The sequence below is a fragment of the Schistosoma mansoni genome, chromosome 3 (assembly GCF_000237925.1).
Source record: "Schistosoma mansoni strain Puerto Rico chromosome 3, complete genome".
NCBI lineage: Eukaryota > Metazoa > Platyhelminthes > Trematoda > Strigeidida > Schistosomatidae > Schistosoma > Schistosoma mansoni.
The window spans coordinates 10,497,128-10,517,999 of NC_031497.1; the positions used below are offsets into that span (position 1 = coordinate 10,497,128).

The following is a 20,872-nucleotide window of genomic DNA, read 5'->3' on the forward strand; positions in this document are numbered from 1 at the left end:
AGCCTCTGTCAGGGAAGTCCTACTCACTGCCTTCTCGCGACATTACTGTTGTTTACGAAATTGAGAGGACACGAAGCGAATATCTGGCCCTTTAACCGGGTTGGTGGACACAGAGAGTCCACCTAGGGGAGTTGGAAAACCTTGATTCCAAACCAATGGTGAACATGGGCTCCAGTATTCTGAGGGAACAAATGGCGTATGAATCAATCGCTGGGCATCGACTACCATGGGACTGCATCTCCTCACGATGCTCCACTGCCTTGTGGACTAGACCTTAAGGTCAAAGGCTCCGGGTGGGGCCCCCTAAGAAAACCACCTGCTTCAGTTTGGACACTTGGACAATATCACAGCCCTCACACAAATCAAATGAGATTTGTGTGGCGCATATGTATTCGGTGCCCCCTTGTAGCAATATTTATGTTTTTAAGTAGGTAAAAAGTAAACCGTATTATTATGAAAACTTTATTCACATATTAAATTAAGCGAAATCGCTATACAAAATACCTGATAAAAACAAATTAATTTAAGAGAAAGCCCATAAAATAAAACATAATTTCGCAATCATAGATATTATATAAAGTAGAAAATGAAAGAAAAAAGTACAAATTAAGTAAAACCTGAAAAAATCAATTCATCAATTATTAAAATGGATTGAAGTAAGATAACCTTGTGGATTTTTCACCTGCCAATTCCATAAATCTTCACACATTTTCTGTTTAAAATGAAAGAAAGAAATGAAGTAAAAATGACCGAACAAACATGTTTTATTCCATTAAGATTTTAAGAAATTACACTTATGTCATTAATAAAATCTGATTTATCGAAATTGGAGGACGTTGGGACTCTAGTTGTAACCTACTAGTTTATAAATGTGTAGTGTGTACCCCCGATTTCTTAAACCAAGAAAATTGGAGCGAAACTCAAATTTACAACCTAATAGTTGCAAGTCAGGTATTTGATGATTTAATCAAACACTCATTGTTGACATGAACAAAATTATTGACAGTATAGGCAAGAATTCAGCATAACAAACAGGTCATAATTTATTGGGAAGCGAGTGACCTAGAAAAATGATTTTTTCCAACCACCTATGACATCCGTTACTGATTATTTATTTGTTGATAACTTGCACATAACCATGTTACTTTATTGGATAAAAAAGAACCTATTCTGATGGCTAGTGGTCTTATCTCTGGTGTTGATTTATTCAAGCATTTGAGTTAACCATTAAATCTCACAAGCATCCATTACACAAGCATATCGTATCATTATGTTTGCCTATTTAGTCAGGATTCTATTCATTTCATTTCAACAATTCAAAACTCATTTACCATCTATAATTAGTCTTAATCTATAACAATTATTGTAAAAATAGAAACTTTCCTCTTCACTAAAATGAGTATTTACACAATTTTAATTTTAATTTGTTATATCCCCGATTGTTATATCTTGTGCCTGTTTATTAGAGAGCAGAGAATTATCGATCGGACCAATGACACACGAAAAACCGTATGAGCAGTTTTGAGTACTTATCAGTTCTGCTATCTGCCTAGCCCAATCAGTTATATCCAGAACACCAATAACAACCCCTGCAATATGAATCATTATTTTAAAACATATTAGGTTTATATACCAAACAAACAGACCACATCGTACCATAAAATAGAAAATAACATTTGTACAATATTTAGCCAAATGTGGCTGTGAATGCGGGAGGCAGTAATTAATAGACTGGGGATAACCCAAGAACGGTAAATTTCATAGTAGTAGTCTATGAGTCAAAATAAAGCTTATAATAAGCAGAACATGATTATGAATAGTTTAGCTATTTAACAATTATACAATCGGAAATATACGCATCATATTGGTCCATAAATAGTGCTCAAAAGTTACCATTCATAATTCTCTTGAAGATATAACAGTATTAATTAACTCAGAAAGCTTACTAATTAAAAATAAACAAATTTCTTAGATTGAATACATACTGATGTAGCTTGAGTAAATCATCAAAAGATACATGTGAATATACTAAAACCATAATTCTAAATTTACTGAGGTAAATTTTAAACTTGATTCAGTTTGAATGATATAACAAACCATTTTAATTGTAAAAGTAATCAGATATAATTTTTTTTAATCATATCCTATTTATTTGACTTTTTTTCACAATGAAGCACTCATATTGATCGATATAATTCGATCCGAACAAAGATGGATCGAACATACATGAAAATGATCACTACCCAGTGATCAATCAATTGTAAATGTTTATATTAAACAACTTTATTATGGTTAATAAAACATATTTTTATAGGATAAAATCAGTAATTATATTATATTTGAACAAAAAAAAAATCTTAAATCGACAATAAACAAATATGTAATGATGATAATACTTTAACATTTCATAGTTTAATCTATTTTTATTTTCATAGAATGTTTATAATTCACTTTATTTAATGAATGTTATTCTGTTTGTTTTATTATTTCAAATGTTGACTTAGAATTTATTCCTTAAAAAAATAATAATATCAGTATTATTATTATTATTGTTATTATTATTAATATCCAGACCTATGTCGTCAACAATAAACAGCAGTGTAGTATTTTATCTATTAATGTGTTTATATTAAAATAATACACAATAATGATCTAATCGAGTATACAGAGAAAAAAAAGTTTAATTTAATTCAGAAACCATATATGGACTTATAAATAAATGAATATAATTTGTAATATCTCAATGAATAGAAAATTTAGATTTTCTGACGTTTCGTGACTCAGTGTAAACCACTTCTTCAGAGAATATTAATTTATTTATGACAATCTACCCAATGCTCAATTTATTTAAAACATATATGGACTTGTTTTCTGATTGTTAATTGTTTTATTTGATTTAGTAATATAAAATCAAAACATATAAAGAAGTAGAATACATTCATTTAAAACAGTTACATTTTCAGAATTCGCATATAAAAATGAATGAGTTATTTATTAGCTTTAATATTAAGAATAGAATAAGTTGCTGGCATTATCCTAATGGATGTTTCAATAAACATAAAAATATATTGAAATTACTTATAATCTTATAAAGGGAACTGGATATCTGATTAATAGTCTCAAATTCTAGTTACTTATCAATGACAGTTTACAAACAATAAGATTTGCATCTTTACAACATTTACTTGATGTTAAATATGATAGGTATTTTTTAAAGTTCACTGTAGAAAAAATAAACGGTGAACAGAGGTAATATTGTTTTCTGATTAACAAGTGAGTTTCATAAAATAACCGATGAAATGTCATATCACTAGCTCTATGATTGAGATAAGGCTTTCGTTATTTTATATTATAAAATGTTCACTATAAAACAACCTAATCATCAATTATTTAACTTAATCAACAAGAGAAAATGTGTTTTGATCAAGAATGCTGCAGGGCAGTGGAACCAACACAGGCGACAAAAGGTTATCCCAATATAATGCAATTTGAAATGATTTGGATTATTTTGTTGTTGATATTTTTGACTGAAATTAGATTAGTCTTGATTGGCATATGAGCAACCTGTGAACAACAACTTTTTGATGCAGGTATATCCAACCGATGAGTCAAGGATAGGACGAAACGCGTGTCCCGGATTCCACTGCTAGTCCCATCCTGTCAAGTCTGTCATCTTTTTGTTGATTTTTGTAGTTTCTTCATTACAGTATTTAACCGTTTTAATCGATACATTATCATGTAAAATCCTATTGAAATTAACTAGTTCAATTCACTTATATACAATAGTGAAAGGAAGTTCTGCCGATATGTTTATGCTAAACAGAAGGTTATCAGCTCAGCGAGTCACAAAAATTAAAAAAACGGGAATAACACAATTGTTAGCCCAACTGAACTTATCCATTTAGAATGATTTTTGTAAGCAAAAGCCGACTATGAAGTGGAGGAATAAATGATGAGACTACAGTTTATGGGTGACTTTTGAGTGACGCCAGAGTAACCGTAAGAAAATTCACCTGCCTATCAGGGTTTAAGGATGGTTATAGATTGATTTCGGAAATCTGAATCAGGATGAAGAGTTAAAAGTTAGGGTTAGAAATTACAGTTAGGGTTTTCATTACGAATTGACATAAGTTATAATGCCGAAATGCTATTTGACCAAATAGACGAATGAAATCCGTGCAAAAATCCAGGACACTCTATATTAAATCTGATTGGTTCGCCCATAAATTATAGTCTGGCCGAATAAATTTATTTTCTTCATTCTTCACACATAACCACACTTACATCAATGTCATATTTTGCCTTCCATCCTAACTCTTGTTGAGCTAATGATGCATCTGAATAAACAGTTGCACAGTCACCAGGTCGTCTTGGACATATTGTATAAGGAATGGTTTTACCACTTGCTTTTTCCATCGCTTGGATCATTTGTAATACAGAATATCCTTGTCCTGTACCTAAATTATATACCTAATGAAAAACAAAAACAACAAAGTATTGAATAAAATAATTTTCTTAAGTAAAATTGGTTGGTTTAGAATACATATAACTTATTCAAAATAACATGTGATAAAATGGATATACCGAAGTAATCAGCGCTTTCACGGGATGCAGATATGTCAAGAAAGACTGTTCAAACTAGATCGTGAATATCAGCAACAGGATAACAAAAGCATTCACTAAGAATTTTATAAGTGTAATTTGTTGTTTCATGTAAGAATAAACGATGGTAAATATAATTTGATGAAAGGCAAGAGAAGGGATATATATATATGAGCTCACAGAACAAAACTCCATCAAAACTAGAGATTCTTTACTAGAATGGTTAATAAGTATGTACCTTTAACCACAAAACTTTTCGCCTAAATCTAATTCTATAAAGTTCCTATTGTATAGTATGCATTTGCTATATAAAGTATTTTAGAGTTTTTATATTTTAGTCTTAGTGAGTATGGATTCTAATGTACTTGAGTCTTCTTATACTAGGCAAATAGTACACGAGGGATTTTTGAGCAAAGCGTATGGTTTGAATTTAATGAAATAAGGTCTAATAGTTGTTTTCAGGAAATCTATAAAAGAATACATATTTATCGACAAATAACTAGAGAATATATGAAAGCACTTCATTTGAATAAACTTAAATGTACATTGATTATGAAGAATGTTTTATTACACTATAATGAGGGATCATTACAGTTAAACTGTACACAAGATGGGATGTCATTTAGACTTGCACAGATTAGTTTATATAAAAAGTTGTTTATTGACACAACAAAAGGTCATAGGAAACTGGACTATTACATATTAATAGTACAAAGTTGCAATATTTATAATATTCGACTATAGAAATGTCAAAAATATTTATCATATACTAAATTAAAAATAGTTCAATATTGTCATGTTTAATATTTGGTATGTTTAAAAATAACGATAAGTAGCAACCTTCACAGTCTTTTTCATATCACTTGTAAATAACCTAAATTCCGAAATGCATGGTTTGCATCCCTTATTCTTAATACTGACGTTAGGTGTAGAGTATTTGGTGAAGATAAGAGAATTAATTGATGAGGTGACAGATCTTTGTCAACCGAAAAAAACTAGGATACGTATTATACATATCTGTTGCCCCCAAATGTCCTGGTACGGCCAAGAGTAAGGAGAGTCCTCTCTCCCTCTCCAAATGCTCTCACATGGACACGTGTATATAGCCGCTGTCGGGGAAGTCCTACTCACTGCCTTCTCGTGGCGAGGGTGTTGTTTACAAAATTGAGAGGACGAAAAGCGAATGTCCGGCGCTTTAACCGGGTTGGTGGATGTGGAGGATCCACCTAGGGGAGTTGGAAAACCCTGATTCCAAACCAATGGTGCACATGGGCTCCAGTATACTAAGGGAACAAATGGCGTATGAATCAATCGCTGGTCACCGACTACCATGAGATTGCATCTCCTTACGATGCTCCACTGCCTTGTGAATCAGACCTTTAGGTCAAAGGCTCGGGGTGTGGCCCCCTAAGAAAACCACCTGCTTCAGTTTGGACACTTGGACAGTATCACAGCCCTCACACAAATCAAATGAGATTTGTGGGGCGCATATGTATCTGGAACCCGTTTGTACCAATATTTATGTGTTTAAATATATAAATAAATGATAAATTAGGGGATAGTCTAGATAAATGCAGAAATTAACCGAATCAAAACATGATATCAATATATGAAGTCAGCTAGTAAAATCCAGTACAAAGAGATGAAAGCTTATTGGCAAGATTGTGCAGGATAAAATTGAATTCCGCGGTTAAAATTTAATTGGTATAGTTCGAAGTCAACAGTAACCATGAGTCCCCTATTGATAATTCTTAAATGTTTAACCGCTTATATTTATTTATTTAAACACATAAACATTAGTACAACGAGGCACCGAACAGGTATGAGCCACATAAATCATTCGATTTGCGTGAGGACTGGGATACTGCCAGATTGCACAGACCGAAGCAGGTGGTTTTCTTAAGGGGTCACACCCGGAGCCTTTGACTTAAAGGTTTAATCTACAAGGCGGTGGAGCAACGTCAGGAGATGCAGTCCCATGGTAGCCGATAACCAATAATAGGTTCATGCGCCATTTGTTTTCTTAGGATCCTGGAGCCCATGTACACCATTAGTTTGAAATCAGGGTTTTCCAGCTCCCGTAGGCGGATCCTCCGTAACCACCAACCTGGTTAAAGCGCCGGACATTCGCTTTTCATTCTCTCAATTCCGTAAACAACACCCTCGCCGCGAGAAGGCAGTGAGTAGGACTTCCCTGGCAGTAGTTGTATGCACGCGGCCATTTGAGAGCATTTGGAGAGGGAGAGTGGACTCTCCCCACTCTCGGCGTTACCAGGGTATTTGGGAGCTTATAACTGAACACCTTTCATTTTTATGCATAAAACACTTTATTTAAAACTGTTTGATTGATTTACATACTTACTTACTTACGCCTGTTACTCCCAATGGAGCATAGGCCAACGACCAGCATTTCCAAACTACTCTGTTCTGGGCCTTCCTTTCCAGTTGTATCTAGTTTTGTTCATTCTTCTCATGTATGTCTTCATTTCTCGACGTAATGGTCTTCCTCTTCTCCTTTGGCTTTCAGGGTTCCAAGTGAGGGCTTGCCTTGTGACGCAGTTATGTGATTTCCTCAATGTGTATCCTATCCACTTCCAGTGACTCTTCCTGATTTCTTCATCCACTGGATGGAATCTGGTTTGTTGTCTCCCACTTTCGTAGTTCTCCAAGTTTCCGCCCCATACAGTAGAACTGTCTTGACATTTGTATTGAGAATTCTGATTTTGGTGTTGGTTGATCATTGTTTTGAGTTCCAGATGTTCTTCAGTTGTAAATATGTTACTCTTGCTTTGCTGACCCGCACCTTCACATCTGCATCAGATCCACCGTGTTCATCAAAGAGGCTGTCCAGATATGTGAAGGTTTTTACATCCTCCAAAGCTTCTCCGTCAAGTGGGATTCGATTGATGCATGCTGTATTGTATCAGAGAGTCTTGCTTTTCCCTTTGTGTATGTTGAGACCTACTGCTGCTGAGGCTGCTGCCACACTGGTCGTTTTCTCCTGCATTTGTTGTTGTGTGTATGATAGAAGAGCCAGATCATCTGTGAAGTCTACATTGTTCAGCTGCATCCTAGCTGTCCACCGTATCCCGTGCTCACCCCTATCCCAAATGTTGACGTCTTCATGATCCAGTCAATTACCGGGAGAAAGAGAAAGGGTGAGAGCAAGCAACTTTGCCTGACACCGTGCTTTGCCTCGAATGAGTCAGTGAGTTGTCCTCCATGGACGATTCGGCAGTTTAATCCATCATAGGAATTCCGTATGATATTGACTATCTTCTCGGGCACGCCGTAGTGTCGAAGAAGCCTCCATAGTGTTGTCCTGTCCACGCTATCAAATGCTTTTGATTGATTTATCCAGTAAGAATTATTAGTATAAAGGAATTTGTGTAGTAAATTTGAGAATAAACGTTGTATTGGATACGATAATAAAAATATATTAAACTATCAATATTAAACTAAACCTTATTCAATATACACATAGAAACCTTTAATTTTTATTAGAAAAAGAAGATAAATAAATACCTTAAAACCACAATTCTGTTTGACTTTATCCAATGATTTAGTATGGGCTTCAGCTAGATCAACAACGTGAATATAATCTCGAACACCTAGACAAAGATGTGAAAAGAGAAATAATAATGTTAAACATGATGAACTAATTCGGTCATTACTATTAGAATAATAAAAAGTATTAACAACAATTCCAAGAATTTCAGTGTATCGAACAGTTTTATTGAAATATTTCGGCAAAAAAACAACAGTAATAAGATTATGAAGATGAAAAAGTGAGTAAAATGAAGTGATTAAAAACTTTGCTTTTCACCATGATACTCTCTGGGAAAAATCGTCGACTTTTTAATGTTTTAACATCGTGTTCGAAAGCCACATGTTCAACGATACTTTAATTCTTCATACATGATAATAATTTGTTAGTAGTAATATCTATTTGGTTTCCCTTCACATTCTTTATATCCATTATTACGTAAATAATACTGTTTACACCCTACTCACTGTATACATAAATATAATACTAGACATCATTCAACTTTGTCTAGAAATTCTTCTGACTTAATGGTAATGTTGAGGTGATCTGTTCAGGATGCTCATTGCCAAAAGAGTTAGACCAATTACAGTATTTAATGTGAACAACTAAAAGATTCAAACTTACAAATAAATTAGAATACACATCTGTTTTGAGAATATATATTCAAGAATGCTATTTTTACTGATATCTGTATATCTTTAATAGCTTCTAAAGTCATGAGTGTGATAAAAAGAAACTAATAAACTTTATTTACATAAAAATATCAGTCCATGAATAAATTCTGGATACTAACCTGTCCCATCGACTGTTGAATAATCATTTCCATAAACATTTACGTAAGGTAATAAACCACTGGCTACTTGAGTTACATAAGGCATTAGATTATTTGGAATTCCTTGTGGATCTTCACCAATTAATCCACTGGCATGTGCACCGACTGGATTAAAATACCGTAAACTTATAATATTCCATGTAGGATCAGATGTATATAAATCCTTAGCAGGAACAATATTCAAAGAAGAGTATACAAAATTAGGAATAAATTAAGAGTAAGATATATCACTTGGAAAGAATAAGTACGCTTTATAGATGTCATTGTATTTGATTAGTAGTAATTGGAAATAATGGTCAATTTAAGTGGAAAATCAATAAAGATTTTATGGAGTTTAACAAACGGATAAAAACTTTTTTTTTTTAGTTATAAAGAATGGAAAAGGAGAAACTAATTATGTTCAGGCCAACTATTAATAAGGTGAAATCGATAACTTATTACTATAAACATGTAAATACTAAAATATTAAACCATAATAATTTTATAGACGGTTGTAACACGTCAAATAAAACTAGAGGTATATATGTATTGAATTTATTCTGACATAAGTTTTTTCTAATATTTATTATGTCCTAATTTTGATTGATTTTCTGTTATGAATTTTACGGTTACCAGTACAACTACGATTAGCCGATCATTGATTAGTTCAATTTACAGTCACCATATTTTGGTCATTATAATTCATAAACATTATTTCTATTCAGATATAGAACTAATTACAGATTCGGATCAAAATAAGTTTTTTTTTTAAAAAAAAATAGTAAAAATACTTTCGAAATATGTTGAACAAAAGTGAATGAAGTCCACTTTTTTTTCTTCAAAAGTCATCTTTTGTTTTTATTAAAATTATCAGAAACAAATCAAATTTATTCACTTAGTATTGTTTGTTGGAATCTTCCCATTGATGTTTTAGGACTGCAACTGGTCAGTCTCTTGTTGGCCATATGTGCATATTGTGCTTATTGCTTCGATATTGCCTTAATTCAAAAGCAGTATAAGCAAAGATGGATAGTGGCTAGCAGTGGAATCATTTAAAATATCAATGATAATCGGAAAATCTATCAGACATTAGTTTTAACTAAAAATTCGATTGTGCAGTGATCATTTTGAGACTTAAGTTAGTTTAACGATTTGTAAATAACATTCACAAGTTTTAACGAGAACACTAACACCTATCCATTGTATTCAACTAAAAAGATTTGAATAAAACTAAGTACAAGATCAACAAGCTTTGTGGGATAAAATGAATTTATTCTATTTCATTGTTTCTCATCAGATGCATCCAACTTAAAATTACAATTTTTAATATAAAAATAATTACTAACAAATGTTTGGCATACTTTTGTTCGCGAAGTCTTTATAAATGTTCGAGAAGCAACCGAAATCATAATGAGGAGAATAGGGATACAGTGTATGAATATACATAGTTAACGTCAATGTGTATTTACAGGCTGGGAAGTAGTAATTGAGAAGTTATGGAAGGGTAATGAAATTAATAAGTGATTGGGTAATCACTCAACGTGATAACATAAACAAATATGTGAACATCAATCAGATTATGTACGAGATGAATAACAGAAGACGAAAGAATGATAAGAACAAAAATAATGGGAGAAAAAATTAAAAGTAACAAAGGTCATTATACAAATATTCAATCACCACGGAAGGGAAAGGTTAATCAAACTTTCCTTGTATCTACAAAAGTGAGGTCAAAACCGTTTGATAGCGATCATTTCTGCGAAATGGAGTGACATTGTAGTTTTTTGTTTGTTGATGATTTTGAATGCATCAATTACATTCACTTCATATTCACTATCAAGACGTCTGACAATTTCACTTGTAAAGATTTGCTCCATTTCAGCAGAAGTTCCTAGGAATGTGTTCAGTAGACGTTGTAGAGACCCTTCTCTCTGTCTTTCCAATGTACTTACTATCGCAGGTATATGTAAACTCATAAATGTAATTGGAGGTGACGTCAGAAGGGTATTGGTCTACCTCTGAATGATATTCTTCATACCATTATTACGATTTTGGTTACTTTTAGAACATTTATCTAAACTTCATAGACAAAAGTATGCCAAACATTTGTTAATAATTATATTTATATTAAAAATCGTAATTTTAGGTTGCATGCAGCTGATGAGAAACTGTGAAATAGAATCAATCCATTTTATTCTCCAAACCTTGTTGTTCTTGCTTTGTTTAAATTTATCAAGGAATCTGGTTGTATGGCAACTAAATCCGCATAATTGATTTCAATATCAAAAAGCACCAAAGCATGACCAAAAATAATATTATCTTATTGGTACAATAGAGATAAAAATATCAACATCGAAATTATGAAATTATATAGGCAGATAATCTAGGAATTTGTATACTCGGGCTCGTGGACACCTTCCAGTGTGGTTAAGCAAAGGTGTAGTCAGAACGGTTAACAGCTCTGTTTTAGCCCATTTAGTTCAGACGGGACATAGAGCAATCTTTCACAGTAATATATCGTGTTAATAGCAGTCTACCTAATTCTGTCAGACTGAGAATCCTGCAGACGGCTGAGGCAATTGCTATTCGGATCAAAAAGCCAGAGCTCTGCATCCAAAAGAAATATGTCCAGCCGCTCCTTTTACCCTGGCCAACTTCAGGGTCAACTTGTTAATAATCAATTTTGTAATATGGTGACATTAATTTGATTAATGTTCATTTTTATATCTTAAACTTAGTTTATCTACACATCTTATCAGTCATTATTCTTCTTCTTATTATTATTATTATCACACTTGCTAACTTTTGAGAGAAATTTATTCAGCATCTACCCTTATCTACTATATCTGACCTTATTCATATTATTCTACATATTACGTAATTTCTGATTTGTAATCCCACTTTTCTATCTCTCATCCCCTATGTCAACTATATATATTCTGATAATTTAGCTTACGATTTTATTTCACCTATAAACCGATTCAAGTTAACACTACATATTAGTTATCCCAACATTAACGATTCGATCTTATTTTTATTTCATATGACAAACAATCCTTGATTCACATATTACAGTTTCTTAAATGATGTACTCTGCCTTAAACTTGGCCAATTTTATATGGATTATTAATTTATAATTGTAGAACCTGATGAGAAATTATTGAAAAGAATATTCTTCGTTCATATAATTGTGTTTTAATTATGAATTTAATTATGTGAAAATTAATGAAATACAAATTTTAAAACCATAAATACATATGGTCATTAGCCTAAATATCTATAATTGTTCTGTTTTCTATTTTTTTCATTGAAAAAAACTGAAATAATTATGACACATGAAAAACATTTTAAAATAAGTACGACATGAATATATCGATTTTATACAATTCAACAACATTGCCAACGTAGCACTCAACTATGAATTAAAATACAATACATTTTACAGCACATAACTGGTAAAAAGTAAATAGAAGCTGAGTGCCCAATAGTCCCTCATTTTCCGATAGGTAAAAACTGTAGTTGTAACAAAACACCGTAAACTATTGAATATGTTATCAATTAAGTTTATGGATGATATCAGATGGTGATTGTGTTATATAAACAACCCACTGAAATTGTAGAATGTAAATCACTGGAAACATAAAACAACTTTGATGGCGACCTATTTACACCACTTATAGGATTGCTTGTGAGTAGTATATATCAGAACGTAGCATCGAAGTTGCAACAAATGTCAAACCGAGTGAAAAGTTTCAGTACATCGAAAGCGAGAGGTTAGCAGAACACACCGAATAATGCAAGTGGACGATCGAAGGTTGTGTACATGTACTATCTGAATACTTTATAATTTTTCGTAATCAACATACATACCTCCTGCCAATTGTCGCGTTTTACACTGGTAGTAAAAAGCTATAATTATAGGGGCAGAAACATTGATCCAGAAATGTTAGTTTCTTAATTGTCAAATGCTATCTTGAAATGTACATTTTTAAAAATTTATCTTTTAGGAATGAATTATGTTCTAAATCTTATCCAATAAGTAATGGATAGTAGGAAAAGTAAAACCGCTTTCGTTTTTAAATCTAAGTTTACACAGTTCATGCATTAACAAGAATTATTACTATTATTACTATCATTACTAGTATCAGTACTATTATTATTATCTACTTTACCTTCAAGATTAATTCACAACAAAGTTTTGTATTACCATATGAATTTTGACAATTTCCAATTGGATGTTTTTCCGTAAGTGGTAAAAATTGCGGTTCACCATAGACAGTAGCAGAACTGGATAGAACGAAATTTTTAACATTATGCTCAATCATCACCTGAATAGGAAATAATTTAAAACATTTTATTTCATTAAAATCATAAAAAAGGGAAGTTGAAATAAATTGCCATTATTTTACTAGAGTTATTCGTTCCAGAAATGATACATGAAGATGAAGTGTTTTTCCCAAATGATAATGAAGCAAACATTAAACTAAATACAACAAGAGCAAGTTGAAATTGTAAATACATACTTTCAAGAAGCCTGTGTCAGATAACATTAAAAAGGGTCATATGTAAATCAACAAAGCTCCCATCCTTTGAAAGATCTCTCCTTGTGAAGAAGACCATTTTCAGATTGAAATTATCTTCAAAATACTTCATTGATGAAGTATAGGTAACTCTAAAAATATAACGATCTGCATCTCTTATACAATGGATAGGAAGAGTATTTTCTTTTAATTGTTCTTACCGTACTGTCGTCAGCCGATAAACACACTATGTGCTTCCATTTTGACTTAGTCTTCACAAAATATAATTATTTTGATAGAGTGGCTCTTTAATTCCGGTAAAAAAATACTTCTTGATAAAAACATCATTGTGCTTTTTGTATCAGATAGAATGTATGTATTAAATAATAAACTGAGAAACTACTGAATTTCACAGGAGAAATTTACCATTTAAACAATCCCGATCAAAAGAAAAATAAACACGATCATCAAACAGTTCAGTGTGAGATTATCTATCAATTAATTAGTCGGAAAAAAATTAAAACTACTTAGACAGATAGCTAAAAAGGAGTACAGTACGTACAGTATTAAAAGATGAGAAAATTTGATTATTCTCAAGAGTATAACAAAGTAGTTATTCTATACTTTGCCTAATTTATGTATCGTACACATACAATATACAAGTAATGATGAATAAAATGTAGTTCTATGCCCCAGTCCTTTCTTCAAATTATATATATATATATATATATATTTACAACTGAAGAACATCTGGAACTCAAAACAATTGTCAACCAACACCAAAGTCAGAATTTTCAATACAAATGTCAAGACAGTTCTAATGTATGGAGCGGAAACTTGGAGAACTAGGAAAGCCGTCGTCCAGAAGATGAAGGTGTTTATTAACAATTGTGTACGCAAAATACTACAGATCTGTTGGCCAGACACTTTCAGCAACAACCTACTGTGGGAGAGAACAAACCAGATTCCAACGGAGGAAAAAATCAGGAAGAAACGCTGAAAGTGGATAGAACACATATTGAGGAAGGCACAGAACTGCGTTACGAGGCAAGCCCTCACATGGAATCCTGAAGGCCAAAGGAGAAGAGGAAGACCAAAGAACACATTACGCCGAGAAATGGAGACATACATGAGAAGAATGAACAATAATTGGATAGAACTAGGAAGGATGACAAAGGACAGAGTGGGTTGGAAGAAGGCTGGCCAGCGGCCTATGATCTATTTGGCGTAACAGGCGTAATTAAGTAAGTAATAACAATTTTATTTCACTTTAGTAACTAATTATAAAGTTTAATGGCCAAAAAGTGACTAGTAAATGAACACGGATCATGTATAAAAATGAATGCTTTTGTAAATTATAAACAACAATCTATGATTTAGCCATAATTTAAATGTTTTATTTTTCAACTTATGAATAAATAATTTAATTATTGTACAATTTAAATGTTTCATAATTGTTATATTCATACAGGAAACAATGCGATCGAAACGATATTTCGCATTTCATAACCTCTGATTATTGTCTAATTGATACTTAATGAATTGATTGTGAATATTTAATTCAATTCTAAATATCATAATCTGATATTGATATATTTATTTTTCAGTTTATGGGGAAATAAACGAAGCTACTTATTCAGTAAATAAATACTATATTACAAGTGAAGACCTATTCAGAATTCTGGATAATCTATCTCAAAAATGTATATTTACTATTATAAATTTTCCGGTTTCATATTTGCTTTAGTCGACTAATTCTATGCAATGATTGCATGTAATTATGCGTTTACAACCTCTAACATAAGCCATCACATTGGTTGGTTTATTTACTCTTCATCTATCCTATCGATAAACAAGAGGTGATTGGCTCAGGATTTATACATCAACTATGTTATGCAATGAAAATTGAAATCATAGAAGTAACAATAATTTTAAAAATTTACGGGTGAATTTACACAAGTAATCACTTAAAAAATCATATATTACATGTCTTTTGAATATTCACAAGTTCAATACATATACATCCAGAATTTGTTAAAATATCGCATATTTTGCTGAAAGAAGTCTTTACTGTAATCAGATATGCTTAAAGTGACAACAAAGTAACAAGCTAAAACGCAAATACACAAAAAAAATTTTTTTTGATTGTGTTGAGTTGATCGAAGCCATGAGTAGAGGAGAAAATTTGTTCGGATTTAATTGATCGTTTCAGAGTATCCAGACCAAATTATTTTAATACACTCAGAGTACAACTTCAACTGACTGACTAACTAACTATGGTTTCAATGGATTAATGATTGAAACAGAATTTGTAGACAACAAGCAAATACATTATTAAATGTACCGTCACAATTTCCCAATTTATAATGAAACTAAATTTATAAGTTCATGGTTAAATCACATATACACAACAATATTTATTTAAAAACAAAAGAATTCCTATTTTAAAGTTGTATTGTGACCAAACACAATCAGTTTACAAGTGTAACTATGACTACAAAATAAACGCTAACTCCAAGTAGACAATTGGAGACATATCATCTGTACAAGAGCCCATATAAAGTGATACACTTATATTTGAAATTATTTCAAACAACATAAACGGTACGGTAGTTTTAATAAAGTAACAGCAATTCCCGAGATAAAACACAGACTATCCTCTAAGTGGTAATGTTTATCATTTTAAATACTGGTATTTTGATGCCAAATAAATTAATCTGTATTATAACATTTGAGGGTAAGAAATTTTATGGAAAAAAATTTTAAATCACATAATCGTAACACAATGATATCATTGTACCAGACACTGACCCCAAATGCCCTGGTACGGCCGAGAGTGGGGAGGGCCCACCCTCTCTCTCGAAATGCTCTCACACGGCTACGTGTATACAGCCTCTACAAAGGAAGTCCTACTCACTACTAACTCGCAAACGGGGTGTTGTTTACGAAATTGAGAGGATGAAAAGCGAATGTCCGGCGCTTCAACCGGGTTGATGGACACGGAAAGTCCACCTAGGGGAGTTAGAAAACTCTGATTCCAAACCAATGGTGCACATGGGCTCCAGGATCCTGTGTGAACAAATGGTGTATGAACCAATCGTCGGTCACCGACTACTATGGGACTGCACCTCCTCACGATGCTCCACTGCCTTGTGGATCAGATCTTTAGGTCGAAGGCTCTGTGTGTGTTCCATTAAGAAAACCATTTGCTTCAGTCTGGGCACTCGGGCAGTATCATAGCCCTCACACAATTAAATGAAATGATAATTTTTTGTGTGGCGCATATATATCTGGTGCCCCCTTGTACCAATATTTATGTGTTCAAATAAAATAAAATAACAAATCAGACACTGCAAACACGCAAACCACTGTTGCATGCCTATAGATAACAATCACTCGAATTCTAGATCGGCAAAACAAGCGGCTAGTCAATTATGGGGAAATTATATTAATCCACTTATTAAGATGTGTGTTAGTCAGTAATCACTGGACTTAATCGACATATAACTGAATTAACTTTATTTAGTCTCTCGAATAAATCTTTTTCACAAGATTTGTCTTTTGAAATAGCTGGAGACAAGCAAGAAAAGATTTACTGTATCCAGTATCGAAGTCTCTTTAAAGTTAGTGGTGTCATCCCGCAAACGTAACTTCATGCTAGCCATCGAATGTATTTACAAGGTATTATATATATATATATATATATATATATATATATATATATATATATAAATGGAAAACTTGTTTTTATATATTAAATGTAATAAACTTTATCCACTTCAATTAAACTCTACATTTTAGAAAAAATTAGAGGACAAAAAAGTAACATATTAAAAGGCTAGAGAGCATACGGTATACTCAGTATTTTATACATTAAGGTGACATTTGAACAACAGGTCAAGTTATGTCATTTCACAAAACGAAAATACTTATAGAAATACCAAATGAATGAATCTGATTATGTTGATGAGTTAATTGGTGATCAACAATTTTGGCGAGACTATAATTGGTGGACGAATCAATCAGATACAAGATAAAAGGTCTTGGATTATGGCGCGAAATTCATTCATCCATTCGGTTAAAAAGCATTTTGGCCTTTTAGATGGTGTCAGTTGGTCATGAAAACCCTAAATCTAGTTCCTGACCCTAACCATCAAACTGTAAATCATAATGCTAATTCTTCAAGCTAGTTTTTAACCCTCATATAGTCCTACTTAGGAGGTGGACATTCTCGAAGTAACTTTGGTGTCACTCAAAAGTCGTTTATAAATTGAAGCCTCATCATAATTTTCAATCGTCTATTTGTAGCATCACAAATGATAATAATGTCTAATTTGACTAACCTTCAATAAATTTAATATACCCACTAAATTATTGTTGTAATATTGTATAGGCTTTTGAGTTGATTCTGATACGGATTTTAAAGCAGCAAAGTGTATGACGTAATCAATTTTATGCTGAAATTATAAAAAAAGAAATGGTAAACGGATAGTGAATGGTGAACATTTTCTTTTCTCAAAAATAAACTGATATATCAATATCAATAATAAGAGTATCTTAGTGAAAAAAAACTGACAAATTTACATAGAAACACATTTATTCTATTACAGTCTTAAAAAAAGATTATCAGGTTACTAAGATCCAAATTGGAAGTAGTATTCATTCATGATAATGGTTTTTATTTTCGTATTGGTTGTTCGGTAATGAGGACTATTACACTAAGAAACAAAATCCATTGTAATATTTCTTGTCTTTCCGTTGATGTCATTCTTCATAAAAGATTAAATCCACAATATATAAGTCTTGCTGTAAGCGCTTATTCTTTAAAATACTGAGTTAGTATCCAATGATTTATATTTCTAACTGTACTCACTTCATGATATGAATCTAAAAAAACTACCAACTATGAAAATACTAAATCTCCACAAAACCCCTTCTGATAAAGATAAAATTTTGTTAATATCATTAACATGATTACGCAATAGCACTGAATAAAAGAGTAGACATTTGTCAACAACTTGTTAATATAAACATAAGAATAGCAATAACTATTTATTAAGTGTATATTGCTGTACTCACCATCAAGGTATATAAGTTTATATGAGGAGTAGTAATATTAACCGATTGATTAAGACGAATATATGTGAGGTGTAGTTTGAATCAACAACGTAACAGTTGAAAGCCGAATGTTTTATTCACTACCCTACTACTACACTACTATAATAGTCAATAATGTTAATAAGTGAACTCATTAAAATCTTGTCTAAGAATAAAAGTTCGTAGAAAAAAAGTGACTTATCTGTTAGATGAAATACCCAACATCACGTTATTTTCATGAACCTAGTAATACTATCACTTTTGCAAGTAATGTTTAGTGTTGGTTTGTTTGTACAAAACAATTAATCAAAAGAAATACATATAGGTAGATGGATAGACGTACTTTTTCAAAGATATCATTTACAGCTTTTTCATCTAGTAAGTTCACTTCATAGAAGAGTAATTTTTCATTAATTATTTTTTCAATACGTTCTATACAATCTGCAAAATTGAAAAAAAGAGATCCATTGAAATAAAATAATATGAGAAAATTAACTTATTCAATATTTGAATAACAGTAGAAATAAGTCAGTTAACAATGGCGAAAGACCCAGACATAAAAATGAATCGGTACAAGTTGCCTAGCTTTATGTAAGCACATAAAGATAAAACAATTTGGCAACATGAAAAGTTTCAAAAATCGAACTAATAACATCGTTGTTTGTGAGTACTGAACAGAAAGAATGTGGTTTGAATAGAATATTTCAAATGAAGCAATCAATAGTACTGAGCAATAATCTTACTCAAGAGTTAAACGATAAGAAGTGAATAAAACTATACTACTGCCACTGGCTTGTAACCCTTTCATCTAATGTCCTTATCTATTGCTTGGAATTATAATGTGAACTTTCAAGTTCGTATCCCACAGAATTGCTCAAATGAACAGTTGATGAACTGATGCCAATGCTTCATTTGACCTCTCGAAACCATTGTTCAATCGATGATGTCAACCAGTATCAAACGCAAGGGTAAGAGTGTTGTATAAGTGTATCATGTTTTAATCGTTTTGATCACTAAACGTTCACAGCCACATTAAATGATTCAAAGTAATATCGTAGAAAAAGTGAACTAAATCAAGAAAAAGAAATAGATTCAGATCAAAAATTCTAAACTATGAAGAACCTTGTTTGTATTAAAAGTAATACGAAGCACACTGAAGGAAGTGATATGTATAACCTGTCGTAGAGATGTAGTTTGTTAGCTGAAAATATCACTAAGGTATAAGGTCTTTGGGGCAAACAATCTGTGCATTCTGCACTAATTTAATGCATGATGTGCCAGAAATATCCTCCATTTCCATACAATTTTGAAATACGAAGCGAAGTAGTTGAGCATGCTAACTACTTTGAATAGTTCCACAAATAACCCTAGTTTGGCATTCAAAAAAATCTCGACACAGATTCAGAAGGTTCAGGGTATCTCAAAGAAGTATGCTAACAACGGACCAGTGCGACATTCACCCATTAAGTTGTGGAGTCGCATTCTGTCTCGTTCGGTCTCCGTATAAGTGTCTTGTTATAGTTGGCAATAAAGCTTAACTAGCACATAATATATCTGAGCGCAAGTATGGAAATTAAAATTAAATCTTTTGTTATAATAACTTCGTCAAAGAATTTACATCCTGGTTTCTTACTAGACTGATAACCATCTCAGAAACACAACAGTTAACAATCCTACCTTGCTAAAATAACCTTAATACTTCTACCCGAAGTTTGCGCTGATGATGTCGTTCAAAAGGACGATGAAAGCTTCACGACCAAACCATCCAGCTCAGAGAACAAACCTACATCAAAATAACCTTAATACACCTAGCCCAAGTCAATATTGTGACCCAGTACATAGCTCTACGATGGTGTATCATACAGCGATTCTGAACATGACACTAATAATTGTAAACAAAACGATTCTAATAGTTTTGACCCGACGATCCCATTAAGAAACGATGAAGAATAACAACTCAACATTTCATAATGCATAGAATAAGAAAAAGAAACTGTAGATTTTACGAACAAAAAAAAGTAATTGGTGAAAAAGGGTAGGCAACAAATTAAGTAGTGGACATGTAAGTCAATCGCTAATCAATATCCAACCATTAACACGTAACTTAAAGTTTAACAGTGACTAATTTAACTATAGTATGGATATAAAAAGCAAAAACTTACTAATACTTGAATTACTTAAGTTATCCAAAGCGATAACTGAGTAGCCATTATTGACCAGTTCCACAATTGTATGACTTCCAATGAATCCGGAACCACCGGTTACCAGTACAAGTCCTTTATTGTCTTTCTGCAT

At 32.2% G+C, this 20,872-nt stretch overlaps 1 protein-coding gene across 1 annotated transcript; it reads right to left on the reverse strand.

Annotated features, from left to right (window-relative positions):
* Positions 1-634: 634 nt before the first annotated feature.
* On the reverse strand, positions 635-20,872 carry Smp_070780 (UDP-glucose 4-epimerase; the record flags this gene model as incomplete). The annotated part of the gene is made up of 8 exons (XM_018799177.1): positions 635-712; positions 4,285-4,470; positions 8,128-8,213; positions 8,943-9,144; positions 13,133-13,288; positions 17,824-17,937; positions 18,921-19,018; positions 20,740-20,872. 8 exons carry the CDS (start codon positions 20,870-20,872, stop codon positions 635-637), a joined length of 1,053 nt encoding a protein of 350 aa, XP_018650991.1.